Here is a 23714-nt window from a genome sequence, read left to right as displayed (position 1 = left end):
CTCTACAAATGTGCGGTGTATGGACCCCCGCTATAACATAGGACCGCACCCCTCTCTACAAATGTGCGGTGTATGGACCCCCGCTATAACATAGGACCGCACTCCTCTCTACAAATGTGCGGTGTATGGACCCCCGCTATAACATAGGACCGCACCCCTCTCTACAAATGTGCGGTGTATGGACCCCTGCTATAACATAGGACCGCACCCCTTCTGTGCAGGTTTTGTAGCATTTTCTCGCTTTTGATTCTAGACTCCTCAGAATGTTATGTGAGTGGTCTAGGATCCAAGACCCCCAGTGTGTGTATATCACCGCACATTCAGAGACCCTCGCCAAACTGAAGAGTGAGGGGTCTGCAGAGCTAACTCCGCGGCACTGACACCGCTGTAAGGTGCGGCCCTGACAGCGCAGCGTTGTGCGTCCCTGACAGCGCAGCGTTGTGCGGCACTGACACCGCAGCAATGCGCTGCGCAGGGGAACCGGAGCAAAGCCCTACTTTACTAGATCATATTGAATATTGTGGCCGCACCCTTTAATTAAAGGGGTTGTTCCCTAAACAGGATCCAAGGTAATGATGATTTTCTGATCAGCGGCCACCGAATCGTAAGAACTGGATCCAGACTCTTGTGTGAATGAAGCCCTACTGATCGCCTGTGAGCGCCGCTCCGACCAGAGGGGAACGGAGCAGTGCTCAAAAATTACCTCCTACCATGCTCATTGTCTGCAGAAATAGGCTTTTTTTTCTTTGCATGGCTTTTTCATGAGTTTTATGCAAATTAAAAGCTGCTTTTTACAGCCCCAGCAAAAACTGAGACTCCAGAAATCTCATGTGCACACAAGAAACGGAAAACTGCTGCGTCCCTGAAAGAAGCAGAGTGTCAATTCTTCCAGCATTTTTGCAACTTTTTTTTTTTGTCCAATGAAAGCAATCAAAGACTGCAAAACTACAGCTGCCTTTTTTTCCCTTTTTTTTTTTTTTTTTTGCTGCTGCCCCTTTTTCTGGCTGCCAGTCTCCGTATAAATGCCCCTGCTCTGTGATAATCTCAGGGTTATGTGTAAAGCGCAGAGAGCATCATGAAGACCAAGGAACACAACAGGCAGGTCCATGATACTGTTGTGGAGAAGTTTAAAGCCGGATTTGATTACAAAAAGATTCCATAACTTTAAACATCCCAAGAAGCCCTGTGCAAGCGATCATATTGAAATGGAAGGAGCATCATACCACTGCAAATCTACCAAGACCCGGCCGTCCATCCAAACTGTCATCTCACACAAGGAGAAGACTGATCAGAGATGCAGCCAAGAGGCCCATGATCCCTCTGGATGATCTGCAGAGATCTACAGCTGAGGTGGGAGAGTCTGTCCATAGGACAACAATCAGTCGTACACTGCACAAATCTGGCCTTTATGGAAGAGTGGCAAGCAGAAAGCCATTTCTCAAAGATATCCATTAAAAGTGTCATTTTAAAGTTTGCCACAAGCCACCTGGAGACACCAAACATGTGGAAGAAGGTGCTCTGCTCAGATGACACCAAAATCAAACTTTTGGGGCACAATGCCAAATGATATGTTTAGCGTAAAAGCTACACAGCTCATCACCCTGAACACACCATCCCCACTGTCAAACATGGTGGTGGCAGCATCATGGTTTGGGCCTGCTTTTCTTGAGCAGGGACAGGGAAGATGGTAAAATTGATGGGAAGATGGATGGAGCCAAATACAGGACCATTCTTGAAGAAAACCTGTTGGAGTCTGCAAAAGACCTGAGACTGGGACGGAGATTTGTCTTACAACAAGACAATGATCCCAAACATAAAGCAAAATCTACAATGGAAGGGTTCACAAATAACCGTATCCAGGTGTTATAATGGCCGAGTCACAGTCCAGACCTGAACCCAATCGAGAATCTATGGAAAGAGCTGAAAACTGCTGTTCACAAACGCCTCCATCCAACCTCACTCAGCTCCAGCTGTTTACAAAGGAAGAATGGGCGAGAATTTCAGCCTCTCCATGTGCAAGACTGATAGACACATACCCCAAGAGACTGCGGCTGTAATCACAGCAAAAGGGGGTGCTACAAAGTATTCACTTACAGGGGATGAATATTATTGCACGCAGTTTATTATTTTTTTTTATAAAAGTTTAAAATAAGCAATGAATTTCCTTCATCTTCACAATTGTGTCACTTATGGTTGATTCTTCACCAGAACATTAACATTTTATCTTTATGTTTGAAGCCTGAAATGTGGGAAAAGGTTGAAAAATTCAAGGGGGCTGAATACTTTTGCAAGGCTATGTATGTGCGTGTATATGTGTGTGTGTGTGTGTGTGTGTGTGTGTGTGTGTGTGTGCATGTGCATTTTTAGGTCTTTGATTTTATTCTCCCTGTAACAGATGGACATAAACAATTGATGGAAAATGAATTAATTCATAATTGTTACATAGAATATCTGTGTGTGCAGAATTACTAACACAAAGCCGCACTGTTACCTTCCAAAATATTCAGGTTTTTTAACCTTTTGGACTGATGACGGCTCCGGAGATGTTCAATAATAAAATAATCATAACAGTGGGTGCAGAAAGTATTCATACCCCTTTTACATTTTTCACTCTGTTTCATTACAGCCATTTGGTAAAACTGAAATATCACACGGTCATAAGTATTCAGGCCCTTTGCTCAGTATTGAGTAGACTCCTCCCTTTTGAGCTAGTACAGCCATGAGTCTTCTTGGGATCCTGGATTTGGGGATCCTCGGCCATTCTTCCTTGCAGATCCTTTCCAGTTCCGTCAGGTTGGATGGTGAATGTTGGTAGACACCATTTTCAGGTCTCTCCAGAGATGCTCAGTTGGGTTTAGGTCAGGGCTCTGGCTGGGCCGGTCAAGAATGGTCACAGAGTTGTTCTGAAGCCGCTCCTTTGTTATTTTAGCTGTGTGGTTAGGGTCATTGTCTTGTTGGAAGGTGAACCTTCTGCCAAGTCTGAGGTCCAGAGCACTGTGGAAGAAGTTGTCCTCCAGGATATCTCTGTACTTGGCCACATTCATCTTTCCTTTCATTGCAACCAATCGTTCTGTGGCTCCCCCCCATAGCATGATGCTGCCACCACTATGTCTCACTGTGGGGATTGTATTGGGCAGGTGATGAGCAGTGCCTGGTCTTCTCCACACATACCGCTTGGAATTATCACCAAAAAGTTCTATCTTCGTCTCATCAGACCAGAGCATCTTATTTCTCATAGTCTGGGAGTCCTTCATGTGTTTTTTTGCAAACTCTATGCGGCTTCCATATGTCTTGCACTGAGGAGAGGCTTCCGTCAGGCCACTTTGCCATAAAGGCCCGACTGGTGGAGGCTGCAGTGATAGGTGACTTTGTGGAACTTTCTCCCATCTCCCGACTGCATCTCTGGAGCTCAGCCGCAGTGATCTTGAGGTTCTCCTTTAACCGCTCTCACCAAGGCTCTTCTCCCATGATTGCTCAGTTTGGCTGGACGGCCAGGTCTAGGAAGAGTTCTGGGGGTCCCAAACTTCTTCCATTTAGGTATTATGGAGGCCACTGTGCTCTTAGGAACATTGAGTACTGCAGAAATTCTTTTGTAATCTTGGCCAGATCTGTGCCTTGCCACAATTCTGTCTCCGAGCTCCTTGAGCAGCTCCTTTGGCCTCATGATTCTCATTTGGTGTGACATGTAGTGTAAGCTGTGAGATCTTAGGGTATGTGCGCACTAGGCGTTTTTTTTTCACGCTGCGTTTTTGTGCGTTTTTGTCTCAAAAAACGCACCTGCGGCTAAAAAACGCATGCGTTTTTACCGCGATTTGGTGCGTTTTTTTGCTGCGTTTTTGCTCACTGCGTTTTTAATCAGTGCACAATGTCATTAAAGATTGTTGATGAAAAAAAAAAAGCTCTGATGTCATTTCCTTCTTCAAAATGTTCATTGTATGCAGGAGAGCAGACAGCTGCAGAACTAGTGTATGCAGGAGAGCAGACAGCAGCTGCAGAACTACAAGGCTCAGCATCCTCCTTCCAGGACTGTATGCAGGATTTCTTTGCCCCCCCCCAACAAAAAAAAATGACGTGGGCTTCGCCATATTTTTGTATGCTAGCCGGGTACAGCAGGCAGGTACGGGCTGCCCCCAACCCCCAGCTGCCTATTTGTACCCGGCTGGGAACCAAAAATATAGGGAAGCCCTTTTTTTTTTTTAATTATTTCATGAAATAATTAAAAAAAAAAAAAATGACGTGAGCTTCGCCCAATTTTTGAGTCCAGCCGGGTACAACTAGACAGCTGGGGATTGGAATCCACAGTGCAGGGTGCCCATGCTTTCTGGGCACCCCCGCTGTGAATTGCAGTCCCGCAGCCGCCCCAGAAAATGGCGCTTTCATAGAAGCGCCATCTTCTGGCGCTGTATCCAATTCCTCCAGCTGCCCTGATGCCGGGTGGCTCGCTGGGTAATAATGGAGTTAGGGCTAGCTGTATATTATCAGCTAGCCCTAAGCCCGAAATTCATGGTGTCACGCCAATATTAGACATGGCCACCATGAATTTCTAGTAATGATAAAAAAAAAACACAACACACAGAAAAATATTTTTATTAGAAATAAAACACAACACAATTAGTGACTCCATCTTTATTGAAATAAAGAACCCCCCTCCGCAGTAATCCTGGGTTAGGGTCCCGCGCCGTCCAATCCGGATCCAATATCATCTGATCGGTTTGCTGGAAGGCAAAGCGATCAGATGATGTGTCAGGTTCTAGGGGCTGAATCACATCACACATCAGCTGATTGCATAAAAGCCGATTATACAATCAGATGATGCATCGGTGCAAAAAAAAAAAAATAATAAATAAATACATACTCACTTATGTGCTGATTACCGGCAGCTCCTGCAGCGATCGGATGAGAGTCTGATCCTGTCCGATCGCTGCAGGAGCTGCCGGTAATCAGCTGATGAAGTCCCCTGACTGCAGGATCAGCTGATAGCCGGCCGGGCGCGAAAAAGCCGGCGACCCCGCGAGAATTACGATCAGCTGATGCGTCAGGTGACTGCATCAGGTGATCCACCGCGAGGTCCTGCAAGCAAGGTCCTGCCCCGGGGAGACTTCACACAGCCAGAGCGGTGGTACCGGGAGGAGATGGGAGCGGGCATGGCACCGGGACCCTGCAGACAGGTGAGTATGGCATTTTTTTATTTTTCTACTGTTCACTTTGGTTTTCGCCGCTGCCTCCACCTCCCGCCCAGACATGGCTCTGCACGGAGCTGACATGCACAGGATGGGAGGTGGAGGCAGCGGTGACGGTACCGGGAGGATTCATGCTTCTGTGTTTACCAACAGAAGGAATCCTCTTCTTGTACACGTCACTGTAGTACCCACCCCTTGCGTTTATAGCTGCGTTTTTAGTCATAGAAACGCGGCTATATGCGTTTTTCATTACGTTGTTGAACATCTCATTGAACTCAATGGGTGAAAAACGCAGAAATAATTGACATGCTGCGTTTTTGTGGTCACCACAAAAACGCAGCTACAAAAAAACGCTGTGTGCGAACAGCACTTCTGAAAACCCATAGACATTGCTGGGGAAGCAATGTCACTGCGTTTTCAGCACAAAAACGCGGTAAACGCCGCTAAAAACGCGGCAAAAACGCCTAGTGCGCACAAGGCCTAATATGGACAGGTGTGCGCCTTTCCAAACCACGTCCTATCAGTGTAATTACACACAGCCGGACTCCAATGAAGGAGGAAAACCATCTCGAGGATCACAAGGAAATGGACAGCATGTGACTTACATATGAGTGTCTGAGCAAAGGGGCTGAATACTTATCACCATGGGATATTTCAGTTTTTCTTGTTTAATAAATTTGGAAAAATTTCTACATTTCTGTTTTTTTTTTCTGTTAAGACGGGGGATGGGGGCAGAGTGTACGTTAGTGAGAATTTACTAAATGGCTGCAATGAAACAAAGAGTTAAAAATGTAAAGGGGTGTGAATACTTACAGTGAATACGGAATATCTAAATTGCCTGGTAATTGTGCACACGCGGTTGCTCTGGAGTTTGTGCACCGACGTCGCGCCGCTTTCATCATGGAGACCCTTCTATATGACGGATCTATGGAGGGGTCTGCGCCGCAAACTCCGAGAGATTAAGTGATGGCGGGAAATTGCACCTGAAAAGTAATAGTCTGGGAAAAACTGTGAGCACTCGAGGTGCGGCGCTAATATATATATTGTCCATCGCGGAAACAGATTTGTGCCAGATCATTTCATACAGGCGCCGTAATTTCCACCATCTAAAGCGGCGGCGTAATGGGCGAAACGTGCGTCCTGCAAGCAACGGAGACCAAAATATGTTGTCTCCAGGATGGTGAAGAGAATTCTGAGCACAAAATCACAATTTGCCAAAGGGAGAGATAGTATAAAGCCTGGAGGCCGGGAGGTTACAGGCCTTTTCCTGTGCAGGGGCGGGGGGCTCTGTGGAAACCCCTCCGAATTGACCGGAGGTCATGCAGGCCCCGGGGCAGAGTCTTTGCATTATTGGCGGCTGCACGGTGATCTGGCCTCCGGCACAGAGGTGGTCACCACAAGCTCTGCTATACAGCATACTGCACCTCCGCACTGCACAGACTTGTTCCAGGTCCCTCCCACCAGTGACTGTGTTATTCTGGATAATATGGAGGCGTTCACTTGTTTATTGTTTATCTCGGAATTAATTTTTTTAAATTTCATTAATATTTTTTTTTTTTTTTTGTCTTCAGATGCAAGAATGAACAATCCGTCAGAAAACAGTAAATCAGCAGAGAGCGGAGATGGGAACACAGGTAGGGACTGCACACATCGAGGGGCTGAGGATGAGGGGGGCATTGATGTGTACATTGTATGTCATGGTCATTGTGGAGGATGGCGACCACCCCTGACAGGTGCAGAGGATAACACAGACCCAGGTACCTGGCGTCCTGTCAGGACATAAGGAGTTAATAATCCCCCCAGTCCGGACACTACCAGTAGTACTGATTTCAGCTTCCTCCATGTGGTTCTGCACGCTTGCTGATATGTATCCCACTGCACTGTCTCCAGCTGCCCTAATCGTCAATGTCCAGCAGGCAGGTGAAGAGCTCTCCCTTATGCACCCTATTAGTATTGCGCACCATTTTTGCACCAACTCACTGTCCCATTTTTTTTTTAGTTTTTTTTTTTTTGTTTTTTGCACCAGCTTGCTTTCCCATTTCATTGCACCAGCTCGCTTTCCCATTTTTTTTGCACCAGCTCGCTTTCCCATTTTGTTGCACCAGCTTGCTTTCCCATTTCATTGCACCAGCTCGCTTTCCCATTTTTTTTGCACCAGCTCGCTTTCCCATTTCTTTGCACCAGCTTGCTTTCCCATTTCTTTGCACCAGCTTGCTTTCCCATTTCTTTGCACCAGCTTGCTTTCCCATTTCTTTGCACCAGCTTGCTTTCCCATTTCTTTGCACCAGCTTGCTTTCCCATTTCTTTGCACCAGCTTGCTTTCCCATTTCTTTGCACCAGCTTGCTTTCCCATTTCTTTGCACCAGCTTGCTTTCCCATTTCTTTGCACCAGCTTGCTTTCCCATTTCTTTGCACCAGCTTGCTTTCCCATTTCTTTGCACCAGCTTGCTTTCCCATTTCTTTGCACCAGCTCGCTTTCCCATTTCTTTGCACCAGCTTGCTTTCCCATTTCTTTGCACCAGCTTGCTTTCCCATTTCTTTGCACCAGCTTGCTTTCCCATTTCTTTGCACCAGCTCGCTTTCCCATCTTTTTGCACCAGCTCGCTTTCCCATTTTTTTTTATTTTATTTATTTTTTTTTTTATTTTTTTTTCTTTTTTGTACCTTTTTTTTTTTTTTTTTTTTTTTCTTCCACCCAGTGAGTTTTTTTTTTTTTCCCACACATCCCAGCTTTCTCGTTTCTTTTCACATCCCTCCCTCCTTTGGTGATGCACTCCCTGTTTTTGATATTTGCACGCACTCGCTGACTCCGGCTGATCCCCTGGAACCTGACTTGTTAGCGCAGAGTGTAAGCCGTCTTTCTGTCTTGTATTTGCAGGCACACAAACAAATGGTCTGGACTTTCAAAAGCTACCGGTGCCTGTCGGACCGGCCATTTCATCAGCCCAAGCACAGGCCTTCCTCGGACATCTCCACCAGGTGAGAGAGCGGCATGTGCAGACAGAGTGGGATGAACGCTCACCAGTGGGCTCCCAAATTACCGAGCGCGGCGCGGCCGGAGCACAAATACGGGAATGTGAAGCTTCCTCCGTTGTGCAGTCACCATGTCTCCTCGGTGGCGTCTCCACATTAGACCTTTGTGTCCTTTTGGGGCTCAATTTCCATTTTAATGAAGCAATCCTGTAAATCTCTAATTATAGGACGAGTAAACCAACTTGTTGATGGTTTCCAAATAAGAAAAAAACAATGTTGAGATCCCACATCTTATGTCCACTATCTGTCACTATCGGCGTCTTCTAGTAGCACGGTGGGTGTAGGCTTACATGATGGTCGGAGTTCTTCTTTAAATCTTGAAGGCTGTACGTGCGCTATTCTCTGTCCTTTTTTCACCTCATATCCATCCTCTCCAGACTGCAGAGACCTTCAGAGCCGAGGGGACAATGTGCACTTGTACCCTAAAAATAAGTAAAGGGGCACGGCACAGCCCATGGATTTTTGGCCTGCTTGTCAGGGACCGGAGCACAAACTCTGCAGCACATAGAAAAAGGACTGAGAAGACCATTTTTGAATGGGGGCATTCAGGACTGGGTTATCTTAATAGCTGCCAGAAGGGGAAGGAGACTGATTTTGTTCAAAAACCTAAAGCAACACAGATTGCACCATGGATGGACAAACTAACACTTTTGAGATTGAAAATGAGTTATGGGATAGCCCCCTTTTAATGATATTGATCTGGTCTCCTCTTGCAATAGAGATTACATACTTGCGCCATTTTAAAGGGATTATCCCACTGCATCAATACCCGCCAGGTATCCGCAGGTCCGGCAGATATCGTCCGGTTCATGTGTATCGGATGCTTGCACCTTCTAGGTGACCAAGTGACAAAAATTGCGGCATTAGAAAATATGGCTGATGGGAAGTAACTTATCGACACAGGCCACAGCCCCTTATTTCAGATACAGCATTGCATGATGGGTGCAACCCGCCTGATCATTGTTGCCCGTATAGAGTCATAATGTTGCCTGGTTGCGATTGATTCCCTGAATCTACCTTTTATTTGTCCCAAAAATGACCATTTTATACGTGTAAGCTCCAGCGGCTAGAAACGGCGCCAGTCATGACCACAGGGCGTGTCAGGTACTGCAATTACTCTCAAGGCTAGTAACTGAGACTGAGCTGCAGTACCCGACATGGCCTGTAGAATATGGTGGCGCTGTATTTTTTTTATTTTATTTTTTTTTTTTATTTGCGGTGTGTAGTACCATCTATAGCTGCATTATAATACCGTATCCGCTGTGCGTTTAACCCTATACGAGCCAGTCATTGACCGTGTTTGCGCTGTATTCTAGGTCCAGCTCGCTGGCACGAGTTTACAGGCCGCTGCACAGTCCTTAAATGTACAGGTAAGAATCGTAACTGCGCTCGCTGAACGTCCTCCATCTTTACTGGATCTCGTGGGCTTAAATCCATGTCTGTATTGCCAAAAACTATACCTTAATCGTGTCATTAAAGCTTATTTTTTGGGGGGGGGCTGTGAAGGTGGTTGGTTGTTTTTGTTTTTTGCATTCCCATTGACTGCTGTGGTGCATGCGCTTGGACGGCCGGTCCGATACCTTGTCTCTGATAATTTGGTTTAAAGCTTTTTTTTTTTTTGGCAAATCTATTCAATACTAAATACATGAGATTCAGTTCATGCCAGCAGCCCCATGCAACAAGGGGGTGACCCCGACTATGTGGGCAGGCAGTGGCAGTAGGGCACCTGCAGTGTCTCTGGTGCGAGGTTCGCCTTTTCTTGGATTTTACTCAGCAGTATACTCCATACAGCTGCCTCAGGACCCTTTTTGAGCGTAGGCTCTATGCTTGTTAGTTCCATCACCTTGGCACCAGAAGTTAAAGCATTTCTTTCATAGAATGAGGACCTGTCACTTGTTATAAAAAAATGTTGTTAAATATCTTACAAAAATCCCTGAGCTCCCCTGATTCTACCGCTCTTTTCCTTTTTGCTCTGCGTCGTTCCATTGCCGAGATATCCCATTTGTTTCTTCTGGAGCTCAATATGTGAAATCTCTGCTCTTAGAGCAACTGGGAGTTTCCTCAAAGTCCGCTTTCACGCCTCCTTCCAAGATGCTGCCAATCACAGCTCGGCCGCTGATCTAGCGCTCTGAGAGGCAGCTAAGCTGTGATTGGCAGCGTCTGAGAGGAGTGAGCAGACTTTAGAAAGTGACCAGTTGTGCTACAAGCAGAGATTTCACATGCTGCCCTCCAAAAGAAACAAATGGGATATCTCTGCAATGGAGCGACGTAGAACGAAAAAGAAAAGAGCTGCAGAATCAGGGGAAGCTCAGGGATTTTTACAAAGTGACAGATTCTCTTAAAGGAGGTATTCCCAAAATAGTTATTCTCATAGGATAGGGGTTAACAATGATCTGTTGGTGGACAAACTCATGGGAGTAGGGGGTCGCTCAGGGACTACGGGACTTCGAGAGATGGCTGAGTACATCTCTTCATCTGGACATACTTTGCCATTGCTGCATTTTTTTTTTGGTCATTTCTGACCTCTAATATTTGGGGATCGGTCGGATGACAAATGTTGGATTCCCAACAATCAACATGTTCTCATGTGAGTCGTTAAGTCAAACCCTATTTTGAGTAAGAAACAGTTTTGCCCCCCCCCCCTCCCCAGTGCACATTTTAATATTTGTGATGATACCCGCTCCTGCACTAACCATTCACTGCTAGTGAACAAGGCACGGCCAACCATAAAGTCATGTCCTACCTCGCCCCTTTATGGTGAACTGTGCCTAGATGTCATGATACCTATTCCCATGTCACTGGATATTTGCCATCCAGAACTTGGCTGTCGTGGTTGCCACCCAATGTCGGGTATTCCAGGGTTGCTGTAATGTCCATCCACTCACATGCACAACTTTTTCTTTTTGGAAATATCCACCTGCGCACATTGGAGTGTGTGGGACGACCCTTCTCCTGGATTTAGGTTTCGCCACCGGCCCACGCCTCCCGTACCATTCACTAAACTCCAGACCCCCGAGCTCGTTTCTCACCACTTAAGCAAACAGGCGTCAATGCCGCGGGGCACGGAAATGCCGCGCTCGCTGCAGAAATAAGTGGAGCCCCCCCATATCAGACGCCGGGTGAGGTCGCTTATTGTTTTGCATAGGACGTGGCCAATACTTCTCTTACCTATTTGCACGCGAGGCCTTTCACAGACCACAATGGATTCCGATCACCCCCCCCCCCCCCCCGACCGCGCTGAAAGGAAGGTAGAGCCGGCGCGGCGGAGGGGGCAGAGCGGTTACTATGCAGCTACACTGACCTTCCAGCTCCACTGAAAGAAGCTTGAAAATTGTCTGTCGTTGCCATGGTAAAAACTTTTTTTTTTTTGTCATTTCTACAACCACCCCCCCTCCCCCCCCCCAATTCACCATCGTCAAGAGGGATGTTGGCAAACAGGCAGCATCTCCGGAGCGGAGTGTTTACCGTCCTGTGCTGTAATTATCTCCGAGTGACTGGCAGAATTAATCAGAGCTTTATGTTAATTAGCCCGCGCTGCGGTCCCCGAAACAGGTGGTGGAAAATATGCAAATTAATGCAGGATTCAAACGCTCGGCCTCACCGAGCCTCATTACCATAAAACGCAGGCGCCCGCTCCTCTCCCCGACATCCATCCTCCCGGCTGCAGAGATTCACTGGACCTGGGGACGCGCCAAATACCGAAATACCACCGTCTGCCCAGCTACACGGGACCGCAGCCTATCACATGGGATAAGCCTGGCTATAAGGCTGTGTGCACACGCTGCTTTTTATGTGCGGCTTTTCTGCAAAAACGCACATTTTTATTGCGTTTGCGTGTTTTTTCCTTTTTTGTGTGCTTTTTTTTTTTTTTTTCCCTTTAGTCATCGTGATTGTGGGGGGTCAGGCTCGCCGCCGGGACCCGGCACCCACTGCCCAGAGCGGTGATCGCACCGCTCCCAGTAGTTTAATCCCCTGAATGCTGCGATCAGAGTGATCACGGCATTCAGGAGGCAGGGAGAGGGATCGCTTACCTCTGTGCTCACAGGGACCCGACTGCTGACATGGAAGCCCTGGGTGGTCAAAATAACGCCCCCGGGTTACTGTGATACAGATCGCATCACACACCATGCTGTATGTATGGAGTGTGAGGCAAACTGCTGTGATGTAATACCCTGTAGTGCAGGGGTGGGCAATTAATTTTCCCATGGGGCCGCATGAGAAATTTTGATGGTTTTTAGAGGGCCGGACTAATATAATAAACTCAGTTTTACCCAATCCTGTATATAGCATATATACTAACTTTCCATAAACAAAAACAGTAAGTTAAACAATACAAAGATTCAATGAAAATATGGAGGTCAATTGGAGCATACTTACTGTCCCTGGTGGCCAGTGGGGAGCATACTTACTGGCCCTGGTGGCCAGTGGGGAGCATACTTACTGGCCCTGGTGGCCAGTGGGGAGCATACCTACTGGGCCCTAGGGGTGCTGAGTGCACAGGCTGGTATCACTGCAGCAGCAGAGCCTGAGGGCTCCTCTGCTGCCTTCTCTGTGTCCCCTGTGTGTCTGCTTCTATTGCAGGCACAGGGGGACCTGAGAAGACACAAGTGCTGCTCCTCTGCTCCCCCCTCCTGCACGCACACTGCTCCCCCCTCCTGCACGCACACTGCTCCCCCCTCCTGCACGCACACTGCTCCCCCCTCCTGCACGCACACTGCTCCCCCCTCCTGCACGCACACTGCTCCCCCCTCCTGCACGCACACTGCTCCCCCCTCCTGCACGCACACTGCTCCCCCCTCCTGCACGCACACTGCTCCCCCCTCCTGCACGCACACTGCTCCCCCCTCCTGCACTCACACTGCTCCCCCCTCCTGCACGCACACTGCTCTCCCCTCCTGCACGCACACTGCTCTCCCCTCCTGCACTCACACTGCTCCCCCCTCCTGCACGCACACTGCTCCCCCCTCCTGCACGCACACTGCTCCCCCCTCCTGCACGCACACTGCTCCCCCCTCCTGCACGCACACTGCTCCCCCCTCCTGCACGCACACTGCTCCCCCCTCCTGCACGCACACTGCTCCCCCCTCCTGCACGCACACTGCTCCCCCCTCCTGCACGCACACTGCTCCCCCCTCCTGCACTCACACTGCTCCCCCCTCCTGCACGCACACTGCTCCCCCCTCCTGCAAGCACTTTGCTGCTACTGATTCACATTACCTCCGTGTTTGAAGTGGCCGCTGTGCAGATGAGCCGATCACATGTGAGGATCTTTGGTAGAAGGGGCAGGCAAAGGGGGCGTGGCCAGCATCAACAGCAGCAGGAGGGGACAAGGCAGGCATCCGAGGAGTGTGTCCAGCATTCAGAGGGGGCGTGGCTAGCAGCATAGACTCCATGGAAGGCATCCAGAGACTGTGACCAGCATCCAGAGGGGCATAACTGGCAGAGTGGGGGACGTGGCAGCCGCTTATCACTGCACTGCGGGATACATAGCTCCCGGCAGTGAGAGCGGGACTCAGGCATAAAATCGTAGATCAGGCCACACCTCCAACTCTGAGCTAAGACGGGCGGGCCGGTCACAGACAGTAGGCAGGCCGCCCCTTGCCCAGGTCTGCTGTAGTGATTAAACCATTGCAGTGGATTATGGAAATGAAAAAACGATTGACATGCTTCAGAATATAACTACTATAATACTGCTCCTTATGTACAAGAATATAACTACTGTAATACTGCCCCTATATACAAGAATATAACTACTATAATACTGCTCCTTATGTACAAGAATATAACTACTGTAATACTGCCCCTATGTACAAGAATATAACTACTATAATACTGCTACTATGTACAAGAATATAACTACTATAATACTGCCCCTATGTACAAGAATATAACTACTATAATACTGCTCCTATGTACAAGAATATAACTACTATAATACTGCCCCCTATATACAAGAATATAACTCCTATAATACTGCCCCTATGTACAAGAATATAACTACTATAATACTGCTCCTATGTACAAGAATATACCTACTATAATACTGCCCCTATATACAAGAATATAACTACTATAATACTGCTCCTTATGTACAAGAATATAACTACTATAATACTGCCCCTATATACAAGAATATAACTACTATAATACTGCTCCTTATGTACAAGAATATAACTACTGTAATACTGCCCCTATGTACAAGAATATAACTACTATAATACTGCCCCTATGTACAAGAATATAACTACTATAATACTGCTACTATGTACAAGAATATAACTACTATAATACTGCTCCTATGTACAAGAATATAACTACTATAATACTGCTCCTATGTACAAGAATATAACTACTATAATACTGCCCCTATGTACAAGAATATAACTACTATAATACTGCTCCTATGTACAAGAATATAACTACTATAATACTGCTCCTATGTACAAGAATATAACTACTATAATACTGCTCCTATGTACAAGAATATAACTACTATAATACTGCTCCCTATATACAAGAATATAACTACTATAATACTGCCCCTATGTACAAGAATATAACTACTATAATACTGCCCCCATGTACAAGAATATAACTGCTATAATACTGCCCCCCATGTACAAGAATATAACTACTATAATACTGCCCCTGTGTACAAGAATATAACTACTATAATACTGCCCCTATATACAAGAATATAACTACTATAATACTGCCCCTATGTACAAGAATATAACTACTATAATACTGCCCCTATATACAAGAATATAACTACTATAATACTGCCCCTATATACAAGAATATAACTACTATAATACTGCCCCCTATGTACAAGAATATAACTACTATAATACTGCTCCCTATATACAAGAATATAACTACTATAATACTGCCCCTATGTACAAGAATATAACTACTATAATACTGCCCCTATATACAAGAATATAACTACTATAATACTGCTCCCTATATACAAGAATATAACTACTATAATACTGCCCCTATGTACAAGAATATAACTGCTATAATACTGCCCCCCATGTACAAGAATATAACTACTATAATACTGCCCCTGTGTACAAGAATATAACTACTATAATACTGCCCCTATGTACAAGAATATAACTACTATAATACTGCCCCTATATACAAGAATATAACTACTATAATACTGCTCCTATGTACAAGAATATAACTACTATAATACTGCCCCTATGTACAAGAATATAACTACTATAATACTGCCCCCTATGCACAAGAATATAACTACTATAATACTGCTCCTATGTACAAGAATATAACTACTATAATACTGCCCCTATGTACAAGAATATAACTATTATAATACTGCTCCTATGTACAAGAATATAACTACTATAATACTGCCCCTATATACAAGAATATAACTACTATAATACTGCCCTCTATGTACAAGAATATAACTGCTATAATACTGCTCCCTATATACAAGAATATAACTACTATAATACTGCCCCTATATACAAGAATATAACTACTATAATACTGCCCCTATATACAAGAATATAACTACTATAATACTGCCCCCTATGTACAAGAATATAACTACCGTATATGCCGGCGTATAAGACGACCCCCAACTTCTGCCCTAAAAATATAGAATTTGGGATATCTTGTGATACATACGGTATTCAGTATGCTTCAGTATGCTAAGAGCAGGGGGCCGCACTGTGTGAGGAGGTGTTTTTTTTTTTTTTACTGTCCAGTATAACCAATAGGATTAGTGCAGGGGCGGGGGTACTGTAGCAATATGCACACTTACACCAGCATGTAAGCTCTTCATTAATGTCCCTGCATGGATGCGAGGGGAATCTGGCGTTACTGCACTAATCCTATTGGTTATACTGGACAGTGAAAAAAAAAACACCTCCTCACACAGTGCGGCCCCCTGCTATATATCCGCTGTATATGCTGTATGATATACCAGTACGGGGCCGGGCTGTGTATCGCGTTTCCATAACGACGAGGCAGGAACTTCCCTGCTAGAGCGCTGACGTCAAGGCAGAGCTGCTTGCCTCTGATTGGCCAGCGCTCTGCCATTCAGCAGCAGTGACAGGAAGTTCCTCCCTCGTCGCTATGGAGGCAGAATCCAAGCGTGGAACGGAGTGGAGCGGCGCACTACAGCACCCAGGTGTATATCCGGCGTATAAGACGACCCCCCACTGTAGCCATTATTTTAAGGGGGTAAAAAGTCGTCTTATACGCCAGTATATACGTACTATAATACTGTCCCTATGTACAAGAATATAACTACTATAATACTGCTCCCTATATACAAGAATATAACTACTATAATACTGCCCCTATATACAAGAATATAACTACTATAATACTGCCTCCTATGTACAAGAATATAACTACTATAATACTGCTCCTATGTACAAGAATATAACTACTATAATACTGCCCCTATATGCAAGAATATAACTACTATAATACTGCCCCTATGTACAAGAATATAACTACTATAATACTGCCCTCTATTTACAAGAATATAACTACTATAATACTGCTCCTATGTACAAGAATATAACTACTATAATACTGCTCCTATGTACAAGAATATAACTACTATAATACTGCCCTCTATGTACAAGAATATAACTACTATAATACTGCCCTCTATGTACAAGAATATAACTACTATAATACTGCCCCCTATGTACAAGAATATAACTACTATAATACTGCCCCTATGTACAAGAATGTAACTACTATAATACTGCTCCCTATGTACAAGAATATAACTACTATAATACTGCCCCCTATGTACAAGAATATAACTACTATAATACTGCTCCTATGTACAAGAATATAACTACTATAATACTGCCCTCTATGTACAAGAATATAACTACTATAATACTGCTCCCTATGTACAAGAATATAACTACTATAATACTGCTCCCTATGTACAAGAATATAACTACTATAATACTGCTCCCTATGTACAAGAATATAACTACTATAATACTGCCTCCAGTTACAGTAGATATTACATATAGTTCTGTGTCCTGTCTGGTACCGGTCCCGTCTTTCGTCGCCCCGTTTCCCATCCTCTGCAGATTATACGCCCGATCCTGGTGAGCAGACGAGATATTGCGGAGCGTCTATACGTTTCCCAGTCTCAATCACTCACATTATGACACATAAATGGAGGTTTTGCAGGCTGAACGCTCCCTGGAGGAACACATTCATGAGTGTTAATGCTTTTTCTCCCGGCCGACAAATCAATTTTATCTCCTATTTTGCTGCATATTCTTTGTGACTGGAAGAAATGTCTTCATTAGGCAAAATTACGCGGCGCGTTTAAGGGGCCTCGGTCTCTAAGGATGAGGCTGCACTTCTTCTTCTCGTCCTCGCAGACACCGACGTGCTCTATGTTATCGCTCCACTGCCGAGTATTACATTTTCATGGGAGTAAATAAATAGTCGTTCGCAGGGTTTGGACTAGTCCGGCTACTTTTTTCTTTTTACAGTTTTTTACAAAATATTGGTGCTAGGTTTTCATATACTTGGGTCAGGACACGCGCAGGTGACCACTTTTTAAAGGGACAGTTTGGATCATGTCAATGTTTTGCAAAATGGTATATATTCCTATGTGTTAACTACATGCAAGAATATAAATAATAAAATAATTTAAAATGTATCATTTAGTGTCTACAGCTCCTATTCCTATGCAGGTCTATGCGTCTCTATGGTTACAGACTGCAAACATCGCCTATGTAGTCGGATTTTGCAGTCATGTTAGTTTTTTTTTTTGGCATCTTTTTTTACTCTGTGAGTAATCATGGATGCAGAATATGACTTAAAGGGGACCTGTAAATGGATCTTTAACTTGAATCCAAATACCTGTTGCAATTCTATCTCCTCCACTGATTCTGGAACAGTTTTCCTTTTTCTTCTGTGCCCCTCCATTCCAAAGTTATGCCCCTAGAAAAATGTGCAAGATTTCCCTTCAAGCCACTGGGCGTGTACCTCAGAACAGTCCTGTGGGTGTGGCCGCTCCCTGATTGGCCGGCTTCAGCAGAGACCAAGCAAACGCCCACAGAAAAGTTCTTTTAGCACACGCCCAGTTTGTTATTTCTGGGGGCGTAACTTTGGAACAGAGGGGCGCTGAAGAAAAAGAAAAACTGTTCCAGAATCAGCAGAACAGAAGTAACTGCAGTGTAAATTTAAAAAAAATCTAGTGGTTTCCTTTTAAAAGGGTTTTTTTTTTTTTTTTTGTCTGTCACCAAGAACACGCATAGGAGCTGGGTTTTTTTTTTTTTTGGTTTCTATTTGCAAAGTAGCTTCTTTTTTATTATCCGTAGGCAATCAAGAGCGGGAGTGCAGGAATGCCAGATTGCAGAACTTGTAATCTGTTTGCACAGAGAGACCCATGTTTACACAAAATAGTAGACATTTTCAACCCAGACTATACAAAATAGTTATATAAATAGATATACATGTATAGATGTGTGTGTGTGTGTGTGTGTATATGTATGTGTGTGTGTGTGTGTGTGTGTGTGTATATGTATATATATATATGTGTATATGTATGTATATATACACATATATATGTGTATATATACACATATATATAATATACACATATATGTATATAATATACACATATATGTATATATACACATACTGATACTGCAGTGTCCGCTCTGGAGCGGTGCTGGGAGCTGGTGAAGCTGCGGGCGGCAGCGTTAGATCTCCTGCTCCCGCTCATATAATATGCATAGCTGCTGTCCATCAGCGTGGTGCTGAAACTGCATCGCGCTGATGGGCTGGGGCAGCGGGGCAAATTATATCTGCCTGCGCCCTCCTTTGACCGCACATGATCCCCCCCCTGTGTTAGATATGGCCCCATACTGCTGCCCATAGTAAAATAAAAAAAGCTTTACTTACCTCCAGCGCTGATCTCCCGGTCTCCTGCTGCTGCTGTCTGTGATCAGGCACGCAGAGATGATATCACTCTTCCGATCACATGACCGCCAGCACGAACCAGGAAGTGGAGGAAGCCGGAGCTCAACCCCACGGAGGGAGACACGAGGAGGGACAGTGCTGAGAAGGTAAGGAAAGAGTGTTTTATTTTATTATGGGCAGCAGTATGGGGGCCATATCTAACACAGGGGAGGTGTGCCATCTATAGTGGCCATGGGTAGCAGTATGGGGGCCATATCAAACGCATGGGAGGTGTGCAATCTATAGGGGCCATGGGCAGCACAGTGGGACGTGTCCCAGCACAAGGGGGCTATATTCAATATAAGGGGGCCATATCCAGATTAAGGGGGGCTAATTTTAGGATGGGGGGCTATGAGGGACATATACCCTATATGATTTGTTAGACGGACACTAGCATTATAAGATGGACATTTAACATTAAAAAAAATCTCTTTTCCTTCACCAAATTTGGGGGTGCGTCTTATAATCAGGTGCGTCTTATAAAGCGAAAAATACGGTATATCTCTATGATATATAGTGTGCGTGTGTGTGTATGTATGTATGTGCATGTATATGTATATATATATGTGTGTGTGTGTGTGTGTGTGTGTGTGTGTGTGTGTGTGTGTGTGTGTGTGTATATATATATATATATATAAGTCAAAACCTGGTTGCAGAAGTATACACGCCCTTTAAAGGAAACCTAAGGCAGCGTGCATTCTCCTAAAGTTAAGGCCGTAAATCTAGTAAGACCGCAGGGGTTGCGTCCTGTAGATCTGAAGACGTTGGGTCCTCGGGATATGGATGCAACGGGGATTTCTGTCCCTATAGGTGGCCGTGTCTGAGCAGATGGCTACTTAGGCAGATACCCATATCGCGTCCCCCGTACGCTAACAGCCGTACCGCGCTGATGTAGACGCGCTAAATATTTATCATTTGTTTCAGCGGATAAATAAAATGACTCCTGACTAGTGAAGAGTGAACCCGGACTGTAAAATTCGGGATCCGTAGCAGATATCAAGGAGCCATGCATTGACCCCGAGCCTGGAGTTGTCAGGGAACTCCATGTAACTATCCCGATTCAGCCATCCAGATAATTAGAAAAAAAAGAAAATCGGGAATAAATCAGGAGCGTTATACTGAGTCTCTGACGCGTCTGTATCGATCACTTCCTGGGCCGCTCATTACCCTCATACATATGCACTGCTTCCCACGCCCACCAGCAGTCCCAGCTCCTGTGATTAGTTGCTGTCAGACCGTGCCCCCGCCCTGTGTGACAGCGTGTCTGACGGCTTGGAATCACACATGCTGTCTGTGTATCTATAGTGGTGTAAAAATAAATAAAAAATTGCCGCTTGGTTACCCCATATTCTAATACCCAGAACAGATAAAGCATACAGCTACAGGCTGCAGCTCCCAGCCGTGCGCTTATCTTTGCTGTCTATCAAAATAAGAGAGAGACAGCCATGATAAAACCCGACAGCTGGGGGCTGATCTTCTCAGACTGGGGAGACCCATGGTTATTGCCCCTCCAAGCCTGAAAATAGCAGCCTATAGCCGCCCAGGATTGTCGCAAAAGAAATAAACACAAACACCGAAAAAATTCTTTATTTGAAATAAAACACAAAAAACCCCTCTTTATTAACCCCCAAACACCCAGGTCCGACGTAATCTACACTACGAGGTTCCACAACGATTCCGGCTGTGCTGCATCTGAAGTCACCGTGCACAGGTATAGAACGTGTCTGCACGCTGTGGCTTCAGGAAAAAATTGACTGAGCCGCAGCTGTGAGTGGTGACTTCACCCAGTTCATTTGCAGTCAGAGGCTAGAGGTTCCCATGGTAACCCACCTGTGACCGCAGCTAACCTGACCTCAGGTGACCTTATTGAACTTGGTGACCTCACCTCAGGTGAACTGAGTTCACAGACTTGCATCTCCTGGAAGAAAACCGCACTGAAATGGATGCAAAATTGTTTTTTTGTGCATTTTATTTATTTATTTATTTTTTGGGGGGCAAAGGAGCAGAATTCGTGCTGAAATCTATGCACCATATTCCTGCACCAATACTTCATCTCCTGGCAAAAAAAAAAAAAAAAATTGCATTAATACAGCACCGTATTTTAATGTGTTTTGTTTTTTTTTTGTTTGTTTCTGTTCCCAGAAGATGCAGAATAAATTCTGGTCCCCATAGACTTTTTAGACTTTTATATAGGGATTGGCTTCTGCATAGATACCAGAGATTAATTCTGGTCCCAAACTGGGGTGTGTTATTTATATAATATATATATACAATATAATATAAAAATATTTATATATATATACATAATATTTTATATATATTAATATTTATATTGTGTGTGTGTGTAGGTATGTGTGTGTGTATATATATATATATATATATATATATATATATACTAGAAGGTGGCCCGATTCTACGCATCGGGTATTCTAGAATTTACGTATTGTGTAGTTCATGTATGATTTTTGTTATATATATAGATGTTGTTGTGTGTAGTTACCAAGTGTTTGTGTAGGGCGCTGTACATGTTCTGAGTGTCGCGGGGGGTGAGAGCGGTGTTGTATGTGTGTTGCGTGTGTTGCGGTTTGTGGAGCGCTGTGTGTCTGTAGCGTTGTGTGTGTGTGTGTGTTGTGCGGTTTGTGTGGGTGTGGTGTGTTTTGGGGGGAGGTATGTTTTGAGCAATGTGTGTGTTGTGCAGTATGTGCGTATATTTGTGTGTGCAGCGTTGTCTGTGTGTGTGGGTGTCTGTGTAGGGCGTTGTTTGTGATTCCTAGTGTGTGTGTGTTGTGCAGTGCGCGTGTGTGTGTGTGTTGGGGGGAGGTGTGCACCTCCCATCGTGCTCCATCTCCCATGCTGCGCACCCCCCATCGTGCTGCATCCCCCATGCTGCGCACTCCCAAACGTGCTCCATCCGCCATGCTGCGCACTCCCAAACGTGGTCCATCCGCCATGCTGCGCACTCCCAAACGTGCTCCATCCGCCATGCTGCGCACTCCGAAACGTGCTCCATCCGCCATACTGCGCACTCCCCATCGTGCTCTATCCGCCATGCTGCACACTCCCAAACGTGCTCCATCCGCCATGCTGCGCACTCCCAAACGTGCTCCATCCGCCATGCTGCGCACCCCCTATCATGCTCCATCCGCCATGCTGCGCACTCCCAAACGTGCTCCACCCGCCATGCTGCGCACTCCCAAACGTGCTCCATCCGCCATGCTGCGCACTCCCAAACGTGCTCCATCCGCCATGCTGCGCACTCCCAAACGTGGTCCATCCGCCATGCTGCGCACTCCCAAACGTGCTCCATCCGCCATGCTGCGCACTCCCAAACGTGCTCCATCCGCCATGCTGCGCACTCCCTATCGTGCACCATCCGGCATGCTGCGCACTCCCAAACGTGCTCCATCCGCCATGCTGCGCACTCCCAAACGTGCTCCATCCGCCATGCTGCGCACTTCCAAACGTGCTCCATCCGCCATGCTGCGCACTCCCAAACGTGCTCCATCCGCCATGCTGCGCGCTCCCAAACGTGGTCCATCCGCCATGCTGCGCACTCCTAAACGTGCTCCATCCGCCATGCTGCGCACTCCGAAACGTGCTCCATCCGCCATACTGCGCACTCCCAAACGTGCTCCATCCGTCATGCTGCGCACTCCCAAACGTGCTCCATCCGTCATGCTGCGCACTCCCAAACGTGCTCCATCCGCCATGCTGCGCACCCCCCATCATGCTCCATCCGCTTAGGAGTGCGCAGCATGCCGGATGGTGCACGATGGGGAGTGCGCAGTATGGCGGATGGAGCACGTTTGGGAGTGCGCAGTATGGCGGATGGAGCACGTTTGGGAGTGCGCAGCATGGCGGATGGAGCACGTTTGGGAGTGCGCAGCATGGCGGATGGACCACGTTTGGGAGTGCGCAGCATGGCGGATGGACCACGTTTGGGAGTGCGCAGCATGGGGGATGCAGCACGATGGGGAGTGCGCAGTATGGCGGATGGAGCACGTTTGCTCAGCCTCTCTCCTTCCAGCCTCCCTCAGCATCAGCCCCCCCCTCCCAGCCTTCCCCAAGATCAGCCTCTCTGCTCCCAGCCTCCTCCAGCACGCCGTGCTCCTCTGCCGACACTCACCCACACCCGATCGCATCCACTCACACACACAACCGATCGCATCCACTCACCCACACAACCGATCGCATACACTCACCCACACAACCGATCGCATCCACTCACACACACCCGATCGCATACACTCACACACACAGACACTGACGATATTGCACATACGCGCTGATACTCACAACATCCGGGGATATCACATGCTTCTGGCCATGTGATCCTCCCTCAGGTCCTGGAAGATCACAGCACAATATCGCCGCCGAGAAGCAAGCGATATCCCAGGATGTTGTGAGTATTTGGATGCGATGTGATGTGTGTATGTGAGTGAGTGTGATCTGATTTGTGTGTGTGTGTGTGTGTGCTGTTATGTTATGTATGTTCTGCAGCTGCAGG

The 23714-nt window shown here is 46.1% G+C and overlaps 1 protein-coding gene across 1 annotated transcript in view; it reads left to right on the top strand.

Annotated features, from left to right (window-relative positions):
* POU2F1 (POU class 2 homeobox 1) overlaps nt 1-23714 on the top strand; it is a 135898-nt gene that overhangs the window by 74155 nt on the left and 38029 nt on the right. Inside the window, exons 2-4 of the mRNA XM_075332849.1 lie at nt 6752-6814; nt 8058-8158; nt 9529-9582. Of these exons, the coding sequence (XP_075188964.1) occupies nt 6752-6814; nt 8058-8158; nt 9529-9582 (218 nt within the window). The remainder of the gene's footprint in view (nt 1-6751; nt 6815-8057; nt 8159-9528; nt 9583-23714) is intronic.

This window comes from Anomaloglossus baeobatrachus, chromosome 2 (assembly GCF_048569485.1).
Source record: "Anomaloglossus baeobatrachus isolate aAnoBae1 chromosome 2, aAnoBae1.hap1, whole genome shotgun sequence".
In the NCBI taxonomy this organism is placed as follows: Eukaryota; Metazoa; Chordata; class Amphibia; order Anura; family Aromobatidae; genus Anomaloglossus; species Anomaloglossus baeobatrachus.
This window is presented reverse-complemented; position numbering and strand designations above follow the sequence as displayed.